The sequence below is a fragment of the Talpa europaea genome, assembly GCF_964194135.1.
Source record: "Talpa europaea genome assembly, chromosome: 10".
Taxonomy (NCBI): domain Eukaryota; kingdom Metazoa; phylum Chordata; class Mammalia; order Eulipotyphla; family Talpidae; genus Talpa; species Talpa europaea.
Window position 1 is genome coordinate 110,247,361 of NC_140077.1, and position 22,089 is coordinate 110,269,449.

General features: G+C 43.2%; 1 protein-coding gene across 1 annotated transcript in view; it reads right to left on the minus strand.

The window, feature by feature from the left end:
- SMARCA5 (SNF2 related chromatin remodeling ATPase 5) overlaps positions 1 to 13,977 on the minus strand; it is a gene marked incomplete at both ends in the record, with an annotated part of 28,577 nt that extends 14,600 nt beyond the window's left edge. The window contains 9 exons of the mRNA XM_084244874.1: positions 1,816 to 1,884; positions 3,301 to 3,432; positions 3,812 to 3,967; positions 4,984 to 5,163; positions 6,167 to 6,267; positions 6,639 to 6,739; positions 9,061 to 9,227; positions 10,332 to 10,406; positions 13,810 to 13,977. Coding sequence (XP_084101000.1) covers positions 1,816 to 1,884; positions 3,301 to 3,432; positions 3,812 to 3,967; positions 4,984 to 5,163; positions 6,167 to 6,267; positions 6,639 to 6,739; positions 9,061 to 9,227; positions 10,332 to 10,406; positions 13,810 to 13,977 — 1,149 coding nt within the window. The remainder of the gene's footprint in view (positions 1 to 1,815; positions 1,885 to 3,300; positions 3,433 to 3,811; positions 3,968 to 4,983; positions 5,164 to 6,166; positions 6,268 to 6,638; positions 6,740 to 9,060; positions 9,228 to 10,331; positions 10,407 to 13,809) is intronic.
- Between the last annotated feature and the right edge of the window lie 8,112 nt (positions 13,978 to 22,089).

Below are 22,089 nucleotides of genomic sequence, written 5' to 3' on the forward strand. Positions count from 1 at the left end.
TCCTCTTTCTTATTTAATATTACTTTGAACAAAATATACAGAGATGTCAAAACTGTTGGCTGGTGGTTGTCCTCATTTGCTTTACCTATGTGTACCTGTTTATTAAAGAAAAGTCAAGAGCAGAAAGGTATGGGAAAATATGCAGGAAGGAAAATTAATTTCCTGTGCCCCCTTATCTAGCCCAAAGACTACATACACACCCCAAAATCCACTGAATTAATCTAAACTGAGTGCTTAGCAGCCTGAATGCCATTTAAATCTAAACAACGGTTGCCTAGGAAACCACAAACAAATTAAAATTCAATAAGGATTTTAAAATACTTTATGTAATTTATATAGAAAATATTTCAATATTCATAAACATAATTTATAAACAAGCCCATTCAAATACCTATTTTATGAGCCAGGAATTGTGCTAGGGATACAAAGACACTAAGAAGACATGTTTCCTGCCTTGCATTAACAATGCAGCAGGGAAAACACTTATGAATTAATCATTTCAATACTCTATGCAAAGTCCTATGCTAAAATGCACAAATTGTTTAAAGTTGGAATACAAATTAACAATCCCTCAGCTAGCGCCAGCCTGTGTATTTATTTAGTGGAGAAGGTGACATCACTACTACTGATTCTGGTCAGGTATCAGTAAAAAGAGAGCAGGAAGGGATATCAGATGTGGCCAAAAAAAGACAAGATAGTAAGACCAGAACTAACACAATATTTACTGAGTACTGCCAACAAGGTTATTGGTTCTAGCAAATTAAAGCTTGATAATAAGTAAAACAAAAGTTGAAGAATGCGTGGCCTCCCTGCTGGCACAGGGGTTAAGTCTCAATACCATCAAGCTATTGGCACCCACCGCAGCTTGAGTTTGATCCCCAGCCAGGGAGCTGACCCACATGGCGCAGCAGACCTCTCCTGTATCGCCCGCTGCTCCCCTCAGCAGTGTATTTCAGTAGTTCTCCCTGTTCTGCTTCCCATTCTGTCTCTGGTGAACCCTCTCACTACCCCCCCCAACACCCCCGTTCTTATATGCATAAAATAAACATAAATCTTAAAAAAAAAGTTGAAGAATGCTAGAAAGGTTAGATCATGGAAGAAACTTGCCCTCAGGGGACATTTTTGCCTGTCCATACTACTAGCATCTAAAGATAAGGTGTTGGGGATGTTATTATACAGGAAAACCACTTTCCCCAAAAAAATATCCAGATCAAACCTTTGATGTAAGTTGAGAACCCCAAGTTAGGTCAGGGAAAGTCTGTATCCCCATGTTTATAAGGGCTGGCTTCATTCTGATCAGGGTACCTTTATCTGGGGTCTGTTAGAGAAACTTCTCTATCACCTTTCAATTATAAATCTTCACAGGAAGAAAGAAAGCTCAATACCATGGCAAAAACACCAATTCTGCTCACCACTGCACTTCAGCAGCTGCTTATACACGGTCAATGGACTTAAGAACAAACGCATCTTTTAGTCTTTCAAAGTTAAGCCTACTAAGAGTCTTCTATGGAATATACATGAAACTAAGCTTTAAAAATCTGTACATATAACTTCATATGCAACTCTTCTTTCCCGTATTATACTTCTTTTTAAAAAAAAAAAAAAACAATGGGTTATTTTTTTTCCCTTTATAAATTAGAATTCGAAGTGCTAATGCTAAAACCACCATACATCACCCTACCTCCCACTTATAAACAGTTAAGTGGTAGGATTCAAAGCCACTATGCTTTGCATTAACAGGAAAATATTTCTTCAATATGGCTCTATTATTCTTCCTATTATAAATATGCTTTAACCCAACTCCAAAATACGTACCATATGCAGCCTCTCAACCAGCTTTTGATCCCCCAGACAATTGTTTGTATCAAACCAGGAATCAAAGTCCTAGATTAACAAACAAAACATTAGGACCAGAGGTAACTTTAACTAGAAATACCTATTTTGCCAAACACAATGATTTCTAGAATTTCTAATACTGAAGTTATGAACCTCCAAAAAAATCACTCTGTTCAGACCCCTATCTGTCCTAAGTGCATCAGAATTAGCAATTTTCAGAAAAGTAGTTTGAGCATATTACTTCCTAAACATTTTTCTCAAAAACAAGATGGCCTAATTTCAGAGAAAAGACAACTGGAAAGCAAGTTTAATAGAAATAATTGGATAACTAATATACGTGAAAAAAATCCTTGCTTTCTTTGTAAAAGCTTAAAAATTAAAATGATCTGTTTGTTCTTTATGACCACTCAAATATAGGATTTCCACAGCAATGTTAGTTTTAATTCAATTTACTCAAAGTGAGGTCGAGATAACCAGCATTTCACTGGTTTGTGAACAAGGCTAATGTCACTAGCCTTTCCTTGAGAATGTAATCTATTTGGCTCCATTAGTAAGAGTAATAGAATTCGCTGGGTTAACTAAAGCAAAGCTTTCACAGAGACTAAACAAATCAGTCTCAATGTGCAAAAAATAAAATTTTCTTAAAAACAAAAAACATCAACATTCAAAAAAGTAAAACTAATGCAGCTTTCTGAGACTGGATAAATGTCTTTCAAGAACACAAATTTCTCTATTCTTTTAAAATGATCCTTAATACAACAAACCAAAATGAAGATCTTTTTACAATTTACTTAAAAAAATGTACCAATATAGAGGTCCCCAAAGCCCCTCCCCCCACCCCCCAGAACAAAAGGTTCAGAAATGAATTCTGGTTTATCAAAAACCTGCAGTTACTAAACCGCACAGACTTTTGACAGGTTATTTCTAGGTATTACCAACAGGTCAAAAAAAATGGCTAATTAACCATTTCTATTAATGAAAATAATCTATAAAGGCAAAGATTAGGTCCTGTTTCTAAGAGCATTAAATAAAATGACAAAATAGAGTCCAACAAATTTGAGCATCATCTTGGGGCAAGGCCATCTTTGGGGCTTAAAATACAATGTGAAGTTTGAAAAGTTCACTTCGGAAATGCCCTGCACAGGCCCTTAGTAACATAAGCAGTTCACTGAGGGCCACTGAAACTGAGGTTAACAAGGCCACCAAATAGAAATGCTAGTCTGTGACATTCCAGAGGAAAGAAACAAGTATTTATAAAACAAAATTGAAACAAAGACACAAAATAAAGTTTTAGGTTAATAATAATTTTGTAGGTTACACCAGGTTAACTATGTAAAAAGCATGAGGAAATTAATGATTATCTCAAGTAGTACAAAAAGGCAGGTCAATTCTATTACAAAAATGTACAGCATCTAATGAACATACTATCTTTAGTCTAACCAGAAAACCATTAGAAATACTTACATCAGCTGAATTAAAAACATCTGGCAACAAAAAATTAAGTAGCGACCAGAGCTCATGCAAGTTGTTCTGCAGAGGTGTTCCAGTTAGTAGCAGGCGATTTGTAGTCTTGAATTCTCTCACTATTTCTGACAACTAGAAGAACAAAATTCACAGTTAGAAAATTCGGAATGTTAGTCAAGATCTAAATAAAAGCACAAATGATTTTCACATCTAGTATCAAATTATTGGGCCTCCCTGGTGGCACAGGGGTTAAGTCTCAGCACTATCAAGCTATCACCAGCCACTGCAGCCTGAGTTTGATCCCCCACCAGGGAGCTGACCCACATGGTGCAGCAGACCTCTCCTGTCTCGCCCGCTGACTCCCCTCAGCAGTGTATTTCAGTAGATCCACCTGTTCTTCTCTCCACTCTGCCTCTGGTGAATCCTCTCACCCCCTTCACCTCTGGCCTATACCTCACTCTTGTATGCATAAATAAATAAAAATAAATATTTAAAAATAATATCAAATTACCTTTGATTTTTCATTTTTGATCCTGTGAGCTTCATCTATAACTAAATACCTCCAATTAAATTTTTTGAAAACAGACTTCTCTTTAATAAGCATTTCATAAGACGTAACACACACATCCCATTCTCCTGGTAATAAAACATCTCTGACAAAAGCAGCCTGTGTAACAAGAGGAAAAAATTGTAAATAAGCTATAAATTTATTGATGACAAACAATGTAATATGCAAAAAGGGATGAAAATGCTTAAAAAGTCTAGTTGTTTATATTATGCAAGCATCTGTAACTAGCTTTCCTACCACTAACGTAACTTCATTATTTACCTTTTATCAAAAATTGGCCCAAAAAATGCAAAATTTAATGAACTCCTAAAATATCTTTTCTCCTCTATTCCACTAGCCCCTGAAATTCTTTGAGGAGTTAGGTTTAGGTAAAAGAGTAGTATTTCTGAAATAAAAATACAAGATTGAAAGTTTTACAGGAATCACTTATTCTTTTCATATTTATAGGTATACTGAGACAGTGCTATTAGTATCCCTATTTTACAGATGAGGAAACTACAAAATATCTGTATAATGGGGCTCCAAACACATTAATTTGGTAAATTGTAATACCCAAAGTGTGTATAAAAGGAAAAAAAGAAATCGAGAATCATCACATATAGTTAGGCAAAGGAAAAACAAAGTACATAATCTTTCAAATGGTATTTTTAATGGGAATTTTACATTAATATCATCTTGTCAGTCAACAATGTAACTTATTTCAATAGATACCACCCATACCAACGCACCAGGTTAGTATAACTCAGTCTTTAAAAACTACTATTTTATGACTAGTATCATGTAAAAATCTGGCTCCTTAAAAACTCCAATCACTTCCATACTCAAAACTTCTTTTAAAAAAGAAAGTATTTCTAGCATGTAAGTCTTTGATTTTAATACAATCACTTCTACAAGCAAGAAAAACAAACTATAAAATCATAACTTCCTACAGTTCACAACTCCTTTACCCCAGTATGATCCTGAACCAAGACATCAGATTTGGAAACTGCTAATACTTGTGAATTTATTATTGCATCCCTTTTCTTTTATCTCTCCCTCCTTTAGTTATCCCCTCCTCCAAACCTATATTCAAATTCTTTTAATATCAAAAGTGCAATGAAATACTAGACACTTACTCTTTGTTCTTTATCTCCTATTAAGCAAACAGATCTCAGCGTTGGTACCCATCTCTTGAATTCACTCATCCAGTTATGTAATGTAGACTTGGGAACCAAAACCATATGAGGACCAGGAATGTTTCTATAGTGTTTCATGTACCCAAGAAGAGAGATTGTTTGAAGAGTCTTTCCCAGGCCCTAAAAATTTCAGAATAATAACCATAAAGCAATGAAAAAAGACTTCATATTTATATACCCTGACATTTATTAGAACATTTAAAAGACAAGTTCTGTGTTTGTAACAGCTAACAAACATCAAGAACACAAATTTCTATCACAAGTGTTCTATCACTTAATCTTTGCAAGTCTATGACAGAAATACTATGACAGGGCCTCCCTGCTATCCGCGTCCCTACAGCAGGAGTTTGAGCCCCGCTGGTCAGGGAGCTACCCACATGGCGCAGCAGACTTCTCCTATCTCACCTACTGTTCCCCTCAGCAGTATATTTTAATCAGTCTGCCTGTTCTGTTCCCCACTCTGTCTCTGGTAAATCCTCTCACCCACCGCACCTTTGGCCAGTACCCCAGTTCTTGCATGCATGCACAAATAAATCTTAAAAAAAAAAGGAAACACTATTACCATTCCCACAGGCCCAGAAGCTTAAGTAACTTCCCCAACTAGTACTGAACTAGAATTGAAATGCATTTATTTTGACTCCATACTTTCTCCAAATAATTAAGAAGTTTTAGCACTACCCCTATATAGAAACTTTTTAAAATATTCACTACATAACAAGTAGTAAACAAGAGATAAAATGTTTTTGAGACAGGACCAGACAAGCTGCCACCATGGAGAAAATATTTGACAATTTTATTAAACATTCAAAAGACCCCAACTTGTATTTCATAGAAGTGAAGGGAAATGACCCAATCATCGTAGCAAAATTATGTTTCCCAAATAATACTATTTTGAAATACATTACACTTCACAGGTAACACCTTACAACTCAATTACAGATCCTAGTAAGCAACTAACACAAACTGCTCATAGCAGTTTAACAGAGGATTGGTTTGCTAACAGTTCCAAATTCTAAGCAACAAAACTGTATGTTATACTGACTTAACTTTAACAAATTTAATGGCATACTTTAAAAATACGATCTTACAAAAAAAAAAAAAAAAAAAACTACCAAATACATACCATTTCGTCTGCAAGAATACCATTGATGCCATTCTCATACAAAGAAATGAGCCAATTTAATCCTCGGACCTGATAATCTCTCAGTTTACCCCATTTCACATCTAAAAACAAAAGAAAAAACACAGTGAACATTTACAACAAGACATATAGGTAGGCAGTTCCCTCCATCTGATATTCAGGTTTAACTGGGGCCCACAACATGTTTACTCTGACTTTACTTCTTTATTGAATGTTAAAAATAAGAATTTGCAAGTTCCAAGTCGCTGGCGGTAGCTGCTGCGCATGAGTAGCAGAGCTCAGCTAAGGGAAGATAGCAGTGCAGGAAACCTGGCTGGAGGCACCAGTCCCACAACCTGTTAGTGTGTAAGGTCTATCTTTAGTTGCTGTGTTCCCCACATAATAAAAGACTCTTCAAAACTTTAATCAAATTGTCTCAAAGACTTAAAAAAATAATTAAAAATTTATAGCATACATGATGGAGAGTCTTCAAAACGAGTGCAAACATTGGTTGCTTTGGAACTTTCTGTTAGTAGTTCTTCATCCTCTTCTTGCTCTGTTCTACGGTGTCGGTAACTGTCAAGTTTAAAATAAAAATCAGGTGACTTGAATTATGGCTTTAATTTTAACTACCATGTACTCTTTCAATTGAAGGTTTTGAGTGGCTGACCAAGATTCCACCGTCAGAAAACTCATTTTATTTGAAAGTTATCGTTAAGTATTTTTGCCAGAAACAAAGGTTCCAGAAAGCATGTTTTTAAAACTACAACTTTTATCAGAAGCTGCAGGATAGAAGAGTTTAAGCAGTTACTCTCAACAAGAAGGCAAAAGGAATTACTCAAAAGGTCTTAAATATAAATGTCCAGACTACATGTTAAGAGGCAGATACACTTAAAAACTAAATTTCTGAAGTTATACTGTTATCAGGTTTCTTAAAGAACTCAAGTCTGTAAAACTACTTACACTCCCCAATTCTGAAACTTTCAATGTTATACCTTTTTTGATTTTTAAGAAAATTTTTCATTTAAATTAGAAAATAGCAAATTATCCTTCTCTTATCACCTCTGAATTTAATTCAGAGCATTATTTCTACGAAGATAATCAGTCTTCCCAGACAGACAGCATTTTTCAGAAATTAAATCACAGTAATAAATAAGTTAAGCATCGTCATGTTTTATATGCATTTAACCAGAATGTCTTCTTTGTGTTATTTTTCCAATACTTCTTTAGATTCTAACTCTATAACTTAAGGGTAAAGATCTACCTCCCAGTCCAATTTATTCTCCACAAACTGGGAGAGAACTTTTTTTTTTTTAAATAGTATCTCCTTCACAATATATTATTAAAGACTGTTAATTATTATGGTGGTATTACCGAAGATAAAAGCTGGGATGTGCCTTACTATTTCAAATTGAGTATCACTGAATACAACAGTGGAAGATAGAAGTATTAAAGAAAGCATTTGCATGCTCATTTCCAAGGATATTACGATCACCTAATTACTCTGGGTAAGGCTAACTTTCCATTTCAGGTGGCTTGAATGTACAGAAAAAAAATCTATTAAGCAAGATTCTTACCCAGTGATAATAAATAAATCAATAACAATTTATTATATATTTACTACAGAGTATCTTTATCTTATGGGATCTTCATGGAAGTGTTTCTTTTCACAACCTATTATCCCATAACAATATCCACTATGATATTCCAAATTTCCAGAAACTGATGCCATTTAAATAGCAACAAATTTCTCAAAACAAAATAAAAAATAAAAAAATTAAATATACCTGAATAAAAAGTTCTTTCTTACAAAGTTTCATAAGCATTAAAACAATAGCACTCTGGCTACACAAAATGGTTAAAGATAAATCAGACAAATGGAATTGATCAAATAAAATGAAGGTATTGTGCTTATGTTTTCTAATTATAATCCCTTCAAGACAGGCTCTTGGCACCATTTCTGTAAAATGTACAGTAAATTTAACATGGCTGGTAACAGTTGGTAATTTCTTTTATACAATCTGGAGTATTTTAATTACTGATCATAATTTGTATTTTATTTTGGAAATTACTCATAGCCATTCCAGGGAGCTGAGATTGCCCTAAGCCTATTAATTCTCAATAAACATTCTCAATAGTCATCCAGCCAGCATGAAAATTCTAAAACAGAATTTTAAACAAACTGCTATGGCATAAATCATCACAACATTCCAGCATAGACTTCAAATAAAAGCAATACCCCCAGATGCTTATGTGGTTTAGGAGAATAGAATGCACCTAAATCAGATGTAAATTCTAGCTTAGTTTAGTCGAATTATTTTTCTTCTTTTAAAGATTTATTTATGCATACAAGAGCTGGGGCACAGGCCAGAGGTGTGTATGGGGGGGGGGGGGGTGAGAGAACTCACCAGAGACAGAGTGGGGAGCAGAACAGGCAGACTGACTGAAACACCCTGCTGAGGGGAGCAGTGAGCGAGCCAGGAGAGGTCTGCTGCACCATGTGGGCAGCTTCCTGGATGGGGATCAAACTCTACTGCAATGGCTAAGAACAGCTTCATAGGTTGCGTCTTAACCTCTTGCACCACCAGGGAGGCCCCTCGAATTACTTCCATGTAATGTTAGATAGGTCCACTAACCTCCACATTTGTTTCCTCCCCAAGGAATGAAAGTAATATCTGAATACCCTATTCCATAAGGTCGCTGCAATCCATAAACAGTATAATGCTACCAAAAATGAGGCATTCTGCACATTTTCACTTATTTATACATGTGTGGCCATATCCTGCCAATTGGCTGGGGGCAAATAAGCAACAGGACAAAAATACACACTTTTAATAGTGATCTTATGAGTCTAATGAATAAATTGGTTCAGCAATGAAGTATAAACTACTACTTACTCCCCAACTGACAGCAAGTTCTGCTTCTCATCCTTTTTTATTCGTGGGCGCCCTGGTTTCATCTTCAAAGGTGAGGTTGGAGTCTTCTGTGCAGCAGGTTGAATGAAATGTGCAAACAGCTCTGTCTGCTTTAATAAATACTCAAAGCGATTTGCTCGGTCAGTTTGCTGCAAAAAAATTTAAGACGTTTTACCAATATAACTTCACTTCCACACAGTGACCTCAGCAATAAAAAAAGAGATTGATACACACAACAAGGCAGATGAGTGTCAAAAGCATCATGTGCAAAGCAAAAGAGCCAAACACAAAAGACAACATATTGTATGATCCACCACACAAAATTTGAAAGAAGATCTGAAGTGGCAAGGGGAACAGGGTACATGATAGAGCTGTTCTACATCATGACTGGGGTGGTTAAATGACTGCAAAGCTCTGACAAAACTTTGAACGATAAAACTACTATATAAATACTACAATATTGTTGACAAAAATATCGAATAAAAAATCGAAAGATATTGTATAATACAAGTGATTTTATTCAGCAATGGGGAACACACTGGTCATTCATCAACCAGGCAGAGTATAATTTTAATAAAGTAATAGGCTTGAAAAACTAAGCTAATGACATATTTATGAACATAATGCAGTTCTCAACACTCTATAGCTAACCTTAATGTTCTTTTTAAAACACCAAGACTACAGAAAATGATACCATATTAAACGACCTTAGAAGAAAAGTGTTAAAGTGAAGATCATGCTGTTGCAAAATGAGAAATGAAACTAGGAGACTGAAAAACTTGAAGAAATGAGCAAAGTCTTGCAATAAAGGTCATCATAAAGATGACAAGCATTGTAAAGAACCACTGAAAGCTTCCATTACTTAATCAGATTTGTGTCACAAATACTACCCTGCAAAAACATGAAGCGAGCTAAGAGGTCAGATCACAAGAAAGGAGGCAAATAAACAAACAAAATAATCCACCCAATGGAGAGAGATTGAACTAGGTGATGGGAAAAGAGAAATGTTTATGAGGTTAAACTTCTTAAGACTATTAACATTATGAGGTATTATCAGGAACAGTTTGGGTACCTGTTAAGAGGAACTTTTTTTCACTCACTAAGATAACACTAAGTAGATGTATGGGGTAGATATGAGGAATATGTTTCACACATATGGGTATGTGTCAGTTTAAAAACAAAACAGAAGATTGGTACATTTAATCACCCAATAAAATGTTACTATAGATTCTATTCACATGCCTAGAACATACCATTTTTTCTTCATAGGTAGGATCTGGTTCTTGGATTTCTTTTTGTTTTCCTGGAGACCCATCATCAAATACTTCCTGAGGGTGGGGGGGAGAAATCATGGAATTATTCTTCAAAAACAGTAAACATACCATCATTAGATTGATATATGCCTAAAACATTTTAAGTAATACATTCCTATACCAAACTTGCTAGATATTTAAATAACTATCATCCAACCTAATAGGAAATGCAGATGAAAGTAAATACCATAAAGACATCTGAGGAGGTATAAAACTATTCCCCTAAATCATATATTTATGATTTTAAACCAATGTTTAAAACAGTTTTAAACCAATGTTTAAACCAATGTTACCTTACTAAAAATAAATACCATAAAGCCAACAACCTATTTAATCCAAATACATAAGATGTGCAAAATGTTCCCTTTTTATCACAAAACTGCAGGTATCTACTGCTGTTATATATATGTAAATTATATATACTACACAGATGTATACCTGGAGTAGCAATATGAGCCACCCTGATTTCCAGCTTCTGGAATATTACAAAAAAGTCATCATGCAAGCTAAACTGAATAATCCTTAGCTACAACCTGATTCCCAAACTGGTAGTAAATTTCACAAATATATTCACTCTGATACTCTTTTAATTAAATGCCATGAATAACAAGTATCAGCAACAACTTCACTTGAAGTTTCAATTATCCATTAAAAAAATTATGAACTGGGGCCTCCCCGGTGGCGCAGCGGTTGAGCGTTGGGTTGCGAAGCTGCCCGCGGCCTCTGCGGCGCCGGTTCGATCCCCGCCCCGGCTGCTCCCCTACCACCGGAGGAGGGTCCCACATGGCGTGCAGACCTCTCCTGCCGCCCGCTGCTCCCCTCAGCAGTGTACTTCGGTCCTTCTGCCTGCTCTGCTCCCCGCTCTGGCTCTGGTGAGTTCTCTCACCCTCCCGCGCCTCTGACTATACTCAGTGCTTGTATAAATAAATGGATAAATCTTCAAAAAGAAAAAAGAAAATGAAACTGAATTTCAAAAAAAAAAAGTTATGAACTGATAAAAAGCATGATATTCATTAGTGATGTACAAATCTGCACATGGCAATATTCACTATAATAAAGCTATTTGAGATTAGAAACAGGTATGGCGGGAGAGAAACTGGTACAGTAAGTATACTAAGTGGTTATATGATCTAAATTTGGTTTAACTTCCTTGCCAAGACCTTAGGGAATCTACTTAACCTGGTGGAGACAAACCTCTGGTCTCCACAGGTAAAAAAGACAATCACCTTCTGGTCTACTTCACAAAATGCAACTGGACTACCAGGAAAACATTAAAAAATGTATTTTCTAGCAGTGCCCATTATGGCTTTTATAGTTAAAAAAAAATCTGGACACCAGAACCTTGGCTTACCATATGCCTGTCTGCATCGGACTTGTATCTGCCCACAGTTTAGCTATCAATCTAGTCAACAGTGAGATGAAGATGAACAAAGACAGGCTCCACACTGCCAAAAAATATACTGTAATGAAATAAAAACCGACTGCTCCCTTGACCTGTACGTATCCCAAACAAAAAAAGGAAAAATTAACTGGAAGCACAGAAGGACTAACATTTCTGGGAAGATCTGCTGTCAGGAAAAAACTGATGAATGCAAGATTTCACTTACTTCCTGATTTTGCAAAAACTTTACTTAAATTGCACTTTCCAACAAGAAAAAGCATTTTAAAAAGTTTATTTGACTGTGAAAAACTGTAACTTATCTTATGTGTGCACTGAAACCTAGTTATTATCCAAAGAAATGAAATGATTTCTCGTGTCTGTTAAGTAAACTGAGAATACATCCACCTCCCCCCACCCTCCCAGGGGGAAAAAAAACCAAAAAACTAACATTAGCCAGTGGCAAGGGGCACTGATAAAATTACTGATATTCCTACACCAAGAAGGTAAAAATGAGTCACTTTTGAGTAAATAAAACTGTCAAAAAAAACCCTTCCTGTGATACTACCAAAGGGCCTGATACAAGGGAATTGAGTCCACTGCGGAGTCAGAGCTGGTTCCAGTGCCGTCTACTCAGAGAAGACGCAAATATCCTCATCTGGCAAACAAAAACATCACTGATTTCAAATGGTAGTGGGCACCACATCAACAGTCATATTTAAACTTTAATTCCACTTCAACTTAAAACAGTAACCGAAAGCCATATCCTGACGGCGATCCCGATGAGCTGTCTGCGGGGTGCTCACTGCCATTCCAAAATCAGAGTGACAGACCCTGGTGCAAAGCTGATGAAAACCGCGACTGGCCCCGACTGCACACTCACACAGCTGTCTCCCGCGGCACAGGCTGGCACAAGCCGTCACAACCCCCAAGCCACAGAGCAGGAACCCGAGAGAAAGAAGGCGGCCTAGGAATCCAGAAGAACCGCTGCAGTACCTCAAGGGGAAAACTGCAACATTCAACAATTAATCTGAAACCAATCTCAAAGCACGGAGTTACAAACCCCGACACGAGACGAGAGCCTGGCCGCCTTCCCACCAAAAGTTCTTCCAAACACCAGCCCGCAAACGGCTGCTTCCCCCGGGTTAGACCCCCGGGGCCCGCATTCACCACCCCGCCGGCCGCGGCCCGGCCCGGCCCCGGCTCCGCAGCGAGGCTCCCGTTCAAAGCAGCTGCCCCCGCCGCGTCTACGGACGGAGAAACCCCAGGCCCCGTGCGCGACGACTACAAAAGGTCTCAAGCCAGATCGAAGTTGGCGAAGAACACGATCTGGAAGGAGAAAGTCCCCACTTCGTTCCCGAAATCGCGAGGCCTTGGAGGACACCCCGGAGACCCGCCTGGCGGGTCCCCAACCCTCCCACCCCCGCGGCGTGTCACCACCCGGCCGCGCCGGCCAGAAGGCGGGCCCCGCGGCCGCTCCCAGCAGGCGAGGCCCAGGAGGAGGCACCGCGCGGGCCCCGAGGCCCACCGGGCGCCCCAGACTCACTCACCCCGCGCCCCTCCGCGGGCCCCCCCACACCCCTTTAGAGAGGGGGGCCCCAAGCAGCTGCGGCCTCCTCGCTCCGCTCCCCGAGGACGGCGCCTGGGAGGGGCCTCCCGCGCCTCGGGGGAGCAGCTGCGCCCCGCGGGTCCCCACCGCGCCCCGGGCCTGCCGGCGCTCGCCATTGTTTCTGCCCAGAACAGACGCCGCCCCCGCCAGCACCGGGCCGGGGCCAGGCCCGGGCCCCGCCGCGGGCTCCACCACGCCGCGCCCGCCCGGCCCGGCCCCGGGGGCATCGCCCGCCCCGGGCCAGGCTCAGAGGCGGCGAGGGGCGGGGGGGACTCTACCAAGAAAATGGGGGGGGGGGAGGCCCCGCAGATTTCCCTGGGCCGCGGCGGCCACGGCCACCTGCCCGCGGGCGCGCCGGGAACGTGGCGCGCGGGGCCCGGGGCTCCCCGCGCCCGCCCCGGCGCCCCTCCCCGCGCGCCCGCCGTGCTCACCTCCATCTCGGGGTCCGCGGGGCCGGCGCCCGCCGCGGCCGGGGCCGCCGGGGCCGCGGCGCCCTCGGGGCCGCCTTTGTTGGCGCCGCCGCTCCCGCCGCCGGCGGCCGCGGGCCTGGGGGGCGCGCTCTCGGCGGGCGGCGGCGGCGGCTCGGCCGCGCTCGCCATGCTGCGCGGCTGCGTCACCCGCGGCGCGGCCGGCGGGGCAGGAGGCCGAGGCCGAGGCCCGGCGGGCGACGGCGCCCGGCGCGGCGGGGGAGCGAGGCCTGGCGCGGCCCGGCGCCGCGGCTCCGCGACGCGCCCGCCGCCCACAGCCGCCCGCTCGGCGCTCTTCGCCGCCGCGGCCCGCCGGCCTCACCTCGCGGCGGGAAGCGCGGCGCGGAGGGGGCGGGGCCGCGGGCGCGGGGGTCACGGAAGGCGGGCGGCGGCCCCGAGGGCGGAGGGCGGGCGCGGGAGACGCGGGGCCGGAGGGCGGGCGCGGCGGGCAGCGGGCGTCGCGGCCTCCTCTCCGCCTCGGGGCAGCCTCCCGCTCGCCTGCGCCGCGACCACTATCTACGCCACCGACTTTCAACCCTCGCGAGAGCGCTAGTTGGCTCCGGCGCTGGCTCCCGAGGGCGCGTGCGCAGCCAGCTCGCCGCCTCCCGGCCACGCCCCCTCGGCGCCGACGCTAGAGGGGGAGTGGGCGGGGCCTCGAGGAGAGCTCGGTGACGTAGTTTGTGCGTCCGCTCTGGGCGTGACGCGAGCGCCCCTACGGCGCGTTCCAACGGCCCCCGAGGTCCGGCCGCCGGGTCTTTTCGGCCGGGCCCGGGCGGCTGCACTCCCGGAAAAGGGGCCCGGGATTTGCGCCGCCCCTGAAACGTGGAGGCCTGGGCTGGCGGCCACGCCGCTGCCGCCTCCGCGCAGAGCCGCGTTGATGACGTGCTCTTGAACCCCGGTGACGTCTGGCTTGTATGTTTAGGGGACAAGTGCCCCGTTGCGGTCAACTTTTGCTGCTGACCCTCACGTGTTGGTCACCCCCAAATAGCCTGCGCTTCCCCTCGCGCGGCTCGACCGCCCGCCTCTGAATTTGAGTCCCCAAAGGGAGCCCATTTTGTGCGTGTTGATGACGTGCTGTTGAACCCCAGTGACGTCTGGCCTTGTACGTTTAGGGGAAAAGTGCCCCGTTAGGCTCAACTGTTGCTGCTGACCCTCACGTGTTGGTCACCCCCAAATAGCCTGCGCTTCCCCTCGCGCGGCTCGACCGCCCGTTTCTGATTTTGTGGCCCCAAAGGGAGCCAATTCTGTGCGTTCTGCCCTGTCAGGGGGAAGCACGAGCAGAGATGCGATGGCTTGTAGCTTTTCCTCAGTCACCGAATAGTAAATTAAACGTGGACGTTCTTCTCCTGGAGCAGCGTTAACAGCACACGTTCTTTTGCTGCAAGATCTGCAGCTGGGCCCAACAGCCCCGGGCATCCATCTCCAGAACTGAAGCACGTTGTAGTCTGTTCGAGAACAAATCTGCATCAAACAGCGTATTGTTACCTGCTGGCACAGACTTAACTCATCTTTGTATTCCCACGTCCATTCTTCATTCTTGTAGTGTTTATTGAATAAAGGGGAGAATGCTTTTGAGAGAGAAGGTTTGAATTGGTTGCTTATGTTGAATTTCAAATGGAAGGGGGTACCTTTGAATAGGTAGCCTACAACTTTTTTTCTTCTTTTTTGCTATTAACACTTTGTTTTTGATTGAGGCAACATTGATTTACATTATGTTTGTATTTTGGAAGTATTGGATCCCCCTCTTCCAATAGTCCTGGTTTGGAAATCATGAAATTAGAGTAAGGATCTTAAATCTGATAATTGTTTAAGGTAAGCAATAAATAGCAAGAAAAGCAGTTAGTAAAAATTGCCCATAAAAATTGCCAATTGTCTTTTAAAATGTGTATTTATACTCTGAGTTTTTATTTATTTATTTTTAAAGATTGATTTATTTTTATACAAGAACTGGGGTATAGGCTAGATGTGCGGGAGGTTGAGAAGATTCCCCACAGACAGAGCGAGGAACAGATCAAGCAGACTGACGAAATACACTGCTGAGGGGAGCAGCAGGTGAGACAGGAGAGGTCTGCTGTGCCATGTGGGTTTTGCTCCAGCGGGCTGGGATTGAACCCGCACTGCAGAGGTTGCGCACAGCTTCACAGTGCTGCACTCAACCGCTTGCGCCACCAGGGAGGCCCTATACTCAGAGTTTTTATATGGGCATATAAATCTTGCTCAAGGAAGACCAAATCAAATCAACTCAAGGAAAATCAGAAGCTAGTCAGGCAGCTAGTAGTACTTACATGGTGCCAAATCACAAAGGCCTGTTTTTGTTTCAAAACTAACAGGCTGGAACTACTAGCTACTTCTGGAATTGATAGCATCATATAAGGATAAGTGCAGCAGCGTGAGGGTATGCTAGGGAGTCAGGCAAGCCTAAATAAACTGGAGCTTAGTGGCTGTGTCAATACAAGCAAGTTATCTCACTTCTTTTGCTACTGAACTTGCCATTTGTTACTTTCTTTGATAAAGATTTTAACAAAAAGACAGAAGATCATGCATCCAAACAAGTTTGTTGGGCTGATTCTCCAACAATGGAGGCTTGTCTCTTCTGAAAGAGAAAATTTCCAGCCTGGCTCCCCTAATGGAACTAGGAAAGGATTTTTAAAAGGTGGGTCTAACAAGTGGGAGCAGAGGGGAGCAGGAGGAGCAGCATCACAATATGTTTGGGGCTAGGCAACACTGGGGCATGTGCAGTTGGGTTCAGTGCTACTTCAGTGTCACAAGTTAGCATCATAAGTATTCATCCATGGGTGTATGTTTTATCATGCAAATGAGACCTTGGTTATCCTTGGTCAAGAATTGTATTAACTGCAAATGCAGGATCCTGGTGAAACAATCGTTAGTCAGGAGATAGCACCTTTTGTCTAGGCCAGGCTGATGGGACAGGCTGTTTAAACAAGATTTAAACAAGGTGTCAGGCCGCAACCTGCCAGCTTGTGTTTTATCCACCTGTTTGAACAGGCTGATGGACAGCCCCCTCCTGCCTGCTCACAGTTTAGTTCATGAGATAATCTCACCTTGAAATCAGTTTTCTCACCTTTTTCTAATTATATTATCTCAACTTAACATTGGAAAAATATGGTAATGATATCATAAGAAGTAAGTGAGATTGTGCACGTAGGGTATCTAATACCATGCCAGCTATGGGCTCAAGTGTTAGGTATTTTTATCCAGAACAGTTCCAAACCATCAGAGTCTAGTTGGAGGAAGAGGAACTGAATAGATTTTTTTTTTTAGATTTATTTTTATTTTTATGCATACAAGAGCTGGGGTACAGGCCAGAGGTTCGGGAGTGGCAGGGGGGTGGGTGGTGAAAGGATTCACCAGAAACAGAGCGGGGAAAAGAACAGGCAGACTGACGAAATACACTGCTGAGGGAAGCAGCGGACATGGCAGGAGAGGTCTGCGTGCCATGTGGGTTGCTCCCTGGCCGGCGGGGGATTGAACTCATGCTGCAGTGGCTGGGGATAGCTTTATAGGTTGCGTCTCAACCCTTTGCACCACCAGGGAGGTCCAGAACGGAATAGATTTTTTTTTTAAGGTTTATTTTTTTTTAATTTTTTTAAAATTTATTATTTTTTTAAATAATAAATTTTATTTTTATATTCCCCATACAATTGCAACCCCCCCATTCTGACCCCAATCCCTCCCCTTCCGCCCCCTACCCCCCAAAAGGTGTCTCTGGTTCATAGTTTTTTGTTGATTTTGATTTTCACTTTCTTATAGTTATTCATTTTCCTGGTCCCTTATTTAAGGTTTCTAGATTCCTGCTATGAGTGAGACCATCCGGTATTTTTCTTTTTCTTTCTGGCTTATTTCGCTGAGCATGATCCCTTCCAGCGCCATCCATGTTGCTGCAAATTGCATGTGTTTATCTTTTTTGAATGCTGAGTAATATTCCATGGTGTATATGGACCACATCTTCTTGATCCAGTCATCTATTTTTGGGCATTTGGGCTAGAACTGAATAGATTTTTAATAAGGAGGATGGTAAGGGGGATAGTGTCAAAAAAAAACACTAGAAGGGATTAGTGTTATAAACATGTTCCCAGGAATAGAATGCTACAGTATAAAACTAAGTTAATGTTCTATCTCAAATATGCAAATATGTTGTTTACACCAGGTTCCCTCTGTTTCAGTGTTCTATACAGCATGTGCTTGCTGTCCTGACAAGAATGGAACAAAGAGATGTTGCCAGAGGCCCAAAGATAACAAAGAGCCAGGACTCTCAGCATTTGGGCCTTGAGTGGTAACAAGAAAGAATTCAGGTTTTATCAAGGACGAAATAGGAATGCTGTGCCTCTGTTCATGACACATCACTTTACTTTTTGAAAGTCTGGGAAAATAAGTCTGGCCACTGCACAACAACAATAAAGTAATACTGAGTTTGTGAGTATCTAAGAATGGTCATCTACAGTACTGATACCAGAATTGTCAGGCCTAGTCTCCCAGCCAGGAACGGATCCCAGGCTGCAGGGGCAGCGCTAAGTCCCGGCCACTAGACCCCCACGGGTTGGTGTCTCACGAAGCCGCAGCAGGAACTTCACAGATGCTCAGGCAAGCAAGCGAGAAGAGGCAGGTTTGTTCAGAAAAAGAAAAAGTTTATTGAGGAGAAAAAGAACAGAAATAAAGCGGGACTCCCAGGCCATGAAACCAGGCTAGAGAGGAGCAAGGAAGCCAAAGTGGAGTCGTGTCACAGGGAATATATACCTTCTTTCCCTAATTATTCTGAAGCTCCACCAGTCTTTTTGTGATTGGTTAGTTCTCAGCTATTGCACTTAATTTGCTACTGAGCGGGGGATCTTTACATTCCTTATCTAACAGGTTTGTCTTTCCCCATTTGTTGCATCTTCCCCCTTGTTTGATAGCTTTATCTTTATGACCCACTCTCCCAAATGAGCACCCCTGCATTTTAGGGAAGAGAAAGTCAAACATCAGCTATTGAAGAAAAAACCAGGCTGGCCGCCCACTGGTCTCAGTGCTGACCCCTTCTCATCTCCCCCTTGCATAAATGAGTCTGCTGCCCTAATTAACCCACTCTTGGTTTCCCCAACGCCACCATCCTTTATCACCTGAAGGAAATCAAGGCCAGCATTACCACATTCCTCTTGCTGCCCTTATCTCTGAAGCCTTCCTTAATTCTCCCCAGGTCCCCACCTGCACTGTCCTTGAGGCTGCCTAATTCTCCCTAACTTGCCCTCTGATTCAATACAAATCTGTGGACCTGTGAATCTTTTCAGAATTATCCTACATAGATGATGTGACATATAAAGGGATTTCAATTAACAAAAAATTAATGATGTTCTTCATAAATAACAAAAGTAAGGTTTAAATCAATTCCCTCATAGTCACTGATTCACATTTAAAGTTGCCTTTCCAGAGACAGAGTAGGGAGCAGAACAGGCAGTGCTACTGAAATATAAAAATAAAAAAATAAAGTTGCCTTTCCGTTACTATCTGCAACTCAAAAATTCAAGTTCTCTGTAAATTTCTTTCTGCGTGTGAAAAATATTTCCTTCTTTTTAATCCTTCTAGGTTAAACACTCCTGGGAATCCAAATATTATATTCTGGAGGGAAGTTTTAACAATACCACCCCTGAAATATTTTTAAAAGAATTAAGCATAGCCAAAGCTATAGATAAGAAATTTGGGGTGGGGCCTCCCAGGTGGCACAGTGGTTGAGCGCTGGGTTGCAAAGCTGCCCACAGCCTCTGCAGGGCCGGTTCAATCCCCAGCCGCCAGGCGAGGGTCCCATAAGGCGCGCAGACCTCTCCTGCCGCCCGCTGCTCCCCTCAGCAGTGTACTTCGGTCCTTCTGCCTGCTCTGCTCCCCGCTCTGGCTCTGGTGAATTCTCTCACCCTCCCGCGCTTCTGACTGTACCCAGTGCTTGTATAAATAAATAAATTTTTTTAAAAAAAAAAAAAAGAAATTTGGGGTGACTTATTTGAACAAACAATTGAGAGCGAGAAGATGGAAATGATATACCTCAAACATTATTCCAAAGAACGCAGGAGTGGCTATAGCATTATCAGGTAAAGTAGATTTCAGAGCAAAGGAAATGACAAAGAGGGTCATTACATAATGATGAAAGTGTTGATCCGCCAAGAAAACAACAGTTCTGTGTGTGCACCAACCGAGAACTGCAAAATATGTGAAGCAAAAATTGGAATGAGAAATAACAAATCCACAATTCTAGGTGAAACCTGTAGCATCACTCAATAACCATACACCAACTAGACAGAAAACCTCCAAGGATAGAGATGTAGGGTAAAGAAAATATCAGGCTTTTCTGCCCTTCCGCCATCAGGATAGATGATGGATCCTTGTCCTGAATGCATGCCTGATGGCGGGCACCTGGAATAGGGTGTGGGCATAGGTAGATGGGATTCAGCTGAGCTAAGACTGTGCTTTTAAGGGCGGCGTCACGGAGACGCCAGCAGCAGCAGCAGCAGCAGCAGCCGAAAGAGAAGCCGAGAAGCAGAACGAACGCTAGAGAGTCCAGATAGAGTGAAGACTTGCTGGGGACTGGGAGGCCTACCAGCCTCCCAGCCCCCCAGCCAGCACCCCTGCCTGCCATATGCCTGGTGAACCCCAATAAAAAACCTGCAAAACCACTGAGGACTCTGACTCCTCCTTTACCCGGTCTGCATGGGATCAGAAAACCTGCACTGTGCTCCAGGTCCTGCCTCTACAATTGGCGTAAGTGGGCAGGATCCATGTAGACGGGTATTGGAGCCCTCCGAAGACCTGGAGGGACTAAGGAGAACAGACTGTTTGCCTGTGATGACGCTGGAGGCGCCATGGCAGCACAGAAGGTGGATACGGTCCGGAGCTGTGGGATGAGACCTCGCATGGAGGAGACGCCCGAGAGGACCAGGCAACGACACCGGAAAGGACCAGCCAATGACCCCTGAGGCAGCAGGCTGCTGCTGACGCAGGGAGAGGCCAATGGACATGGACTGATAAACTTGGACTGACAATCCCGCCAGAAGGCGGAGGACCTTGGCAGGTTATGGTTTTTTTTTTTTTTTTTGAGAATCTGGGGGTGGCCAGTGGGCCTTGATGGCCAAAAGCAGCCTGTGCATGCCCAGCAGCCAGGTGGAGGAGAAAAGCCAACTAAGAAGGCAAAAGCTGGTACTGATGCTAAGTTGAGAAGCCCTAAGCGGCTGTTAAGCAGCCTGAGTATGCTGAAGAACTGTGAGTCTCGTAAAATCACCTGAGGGTGATGCCCTGCTCATTCTTGAGTGAGGGTGAGGAGCTGAGGAGCCTGTCCTTGGGGGACAGGTGGGGAAAGTGGCTTGGGGTGGAGCCCAAGCTGAATGTAGAGTTTGGATCCCCGACCCATGTGCTTGTGCAGTGGGTTGGCTTGAGTGCAGGGGTCTGTGAGTCGCATGGGAGGCTGTGAAGGCCGAGTGTTGGAGCGACTGCAGACAGAAACCCTGAGGGTTGACGATTACCCCCAACAGAATAAAATTGCCAATCCCAGAGCTAGTGCATCCTGGTGGTGGATGCTGTGTGTGCCTTGTAGCCGAGACTACAGCCAGAGAAGGCCAGGAAGCCTGACGGCTCCTGGTGTGATTTAGTAGATGCCGTGAGTGATTCCCCTCCCTCGTATGAGCAGTGCCTTCGGCAGCAGATTTGGTGGCTTATCTGCTGGTACCAATAATTGTCTTTTGCACTTGGTTGGTGCCCTGCCTGGACTTATTTGTGTTCTGTTGTATTTTATTATATTGTATTTTGTTATATTTAATGTATTTGCTTTTGTGGGCCATGGCTGCATTGTTTGTTTGCTTAGAAAATTGTATATATATGTATAGACTGTATGGCAGAAAACCCTGAGGGGGTGGACTGTAGGGTAAAGAAAATGTCAGGCTTTTCTGCCCTTCCGCCATCAGGATAGATGATGGATCCTTGTCCTGAATGCATGCCTGATGGCGGGCACCTGGAGTAGGGTGTGGGCCTAGGTAGATGGTATTCACCTGGGCTGAGACTGGGCTTTTAAGGGCGGCGTCACGGGGACGCCAGCAGCAGTAGAAGTAGCAGTAGAAGCCGAAGCCGAAAGAGAAGCCGAGAAGCAGCAGAATGAACGGAACGCTAGAGAGCCCAGATAGTGAAGACTTGCTGGGGGCTGGGAGGCCTGCCAGCCTCCCAGCCCCCCAGCCAGCACCCCTGCCTGCCATATGCCTGGTGAACCCCAAT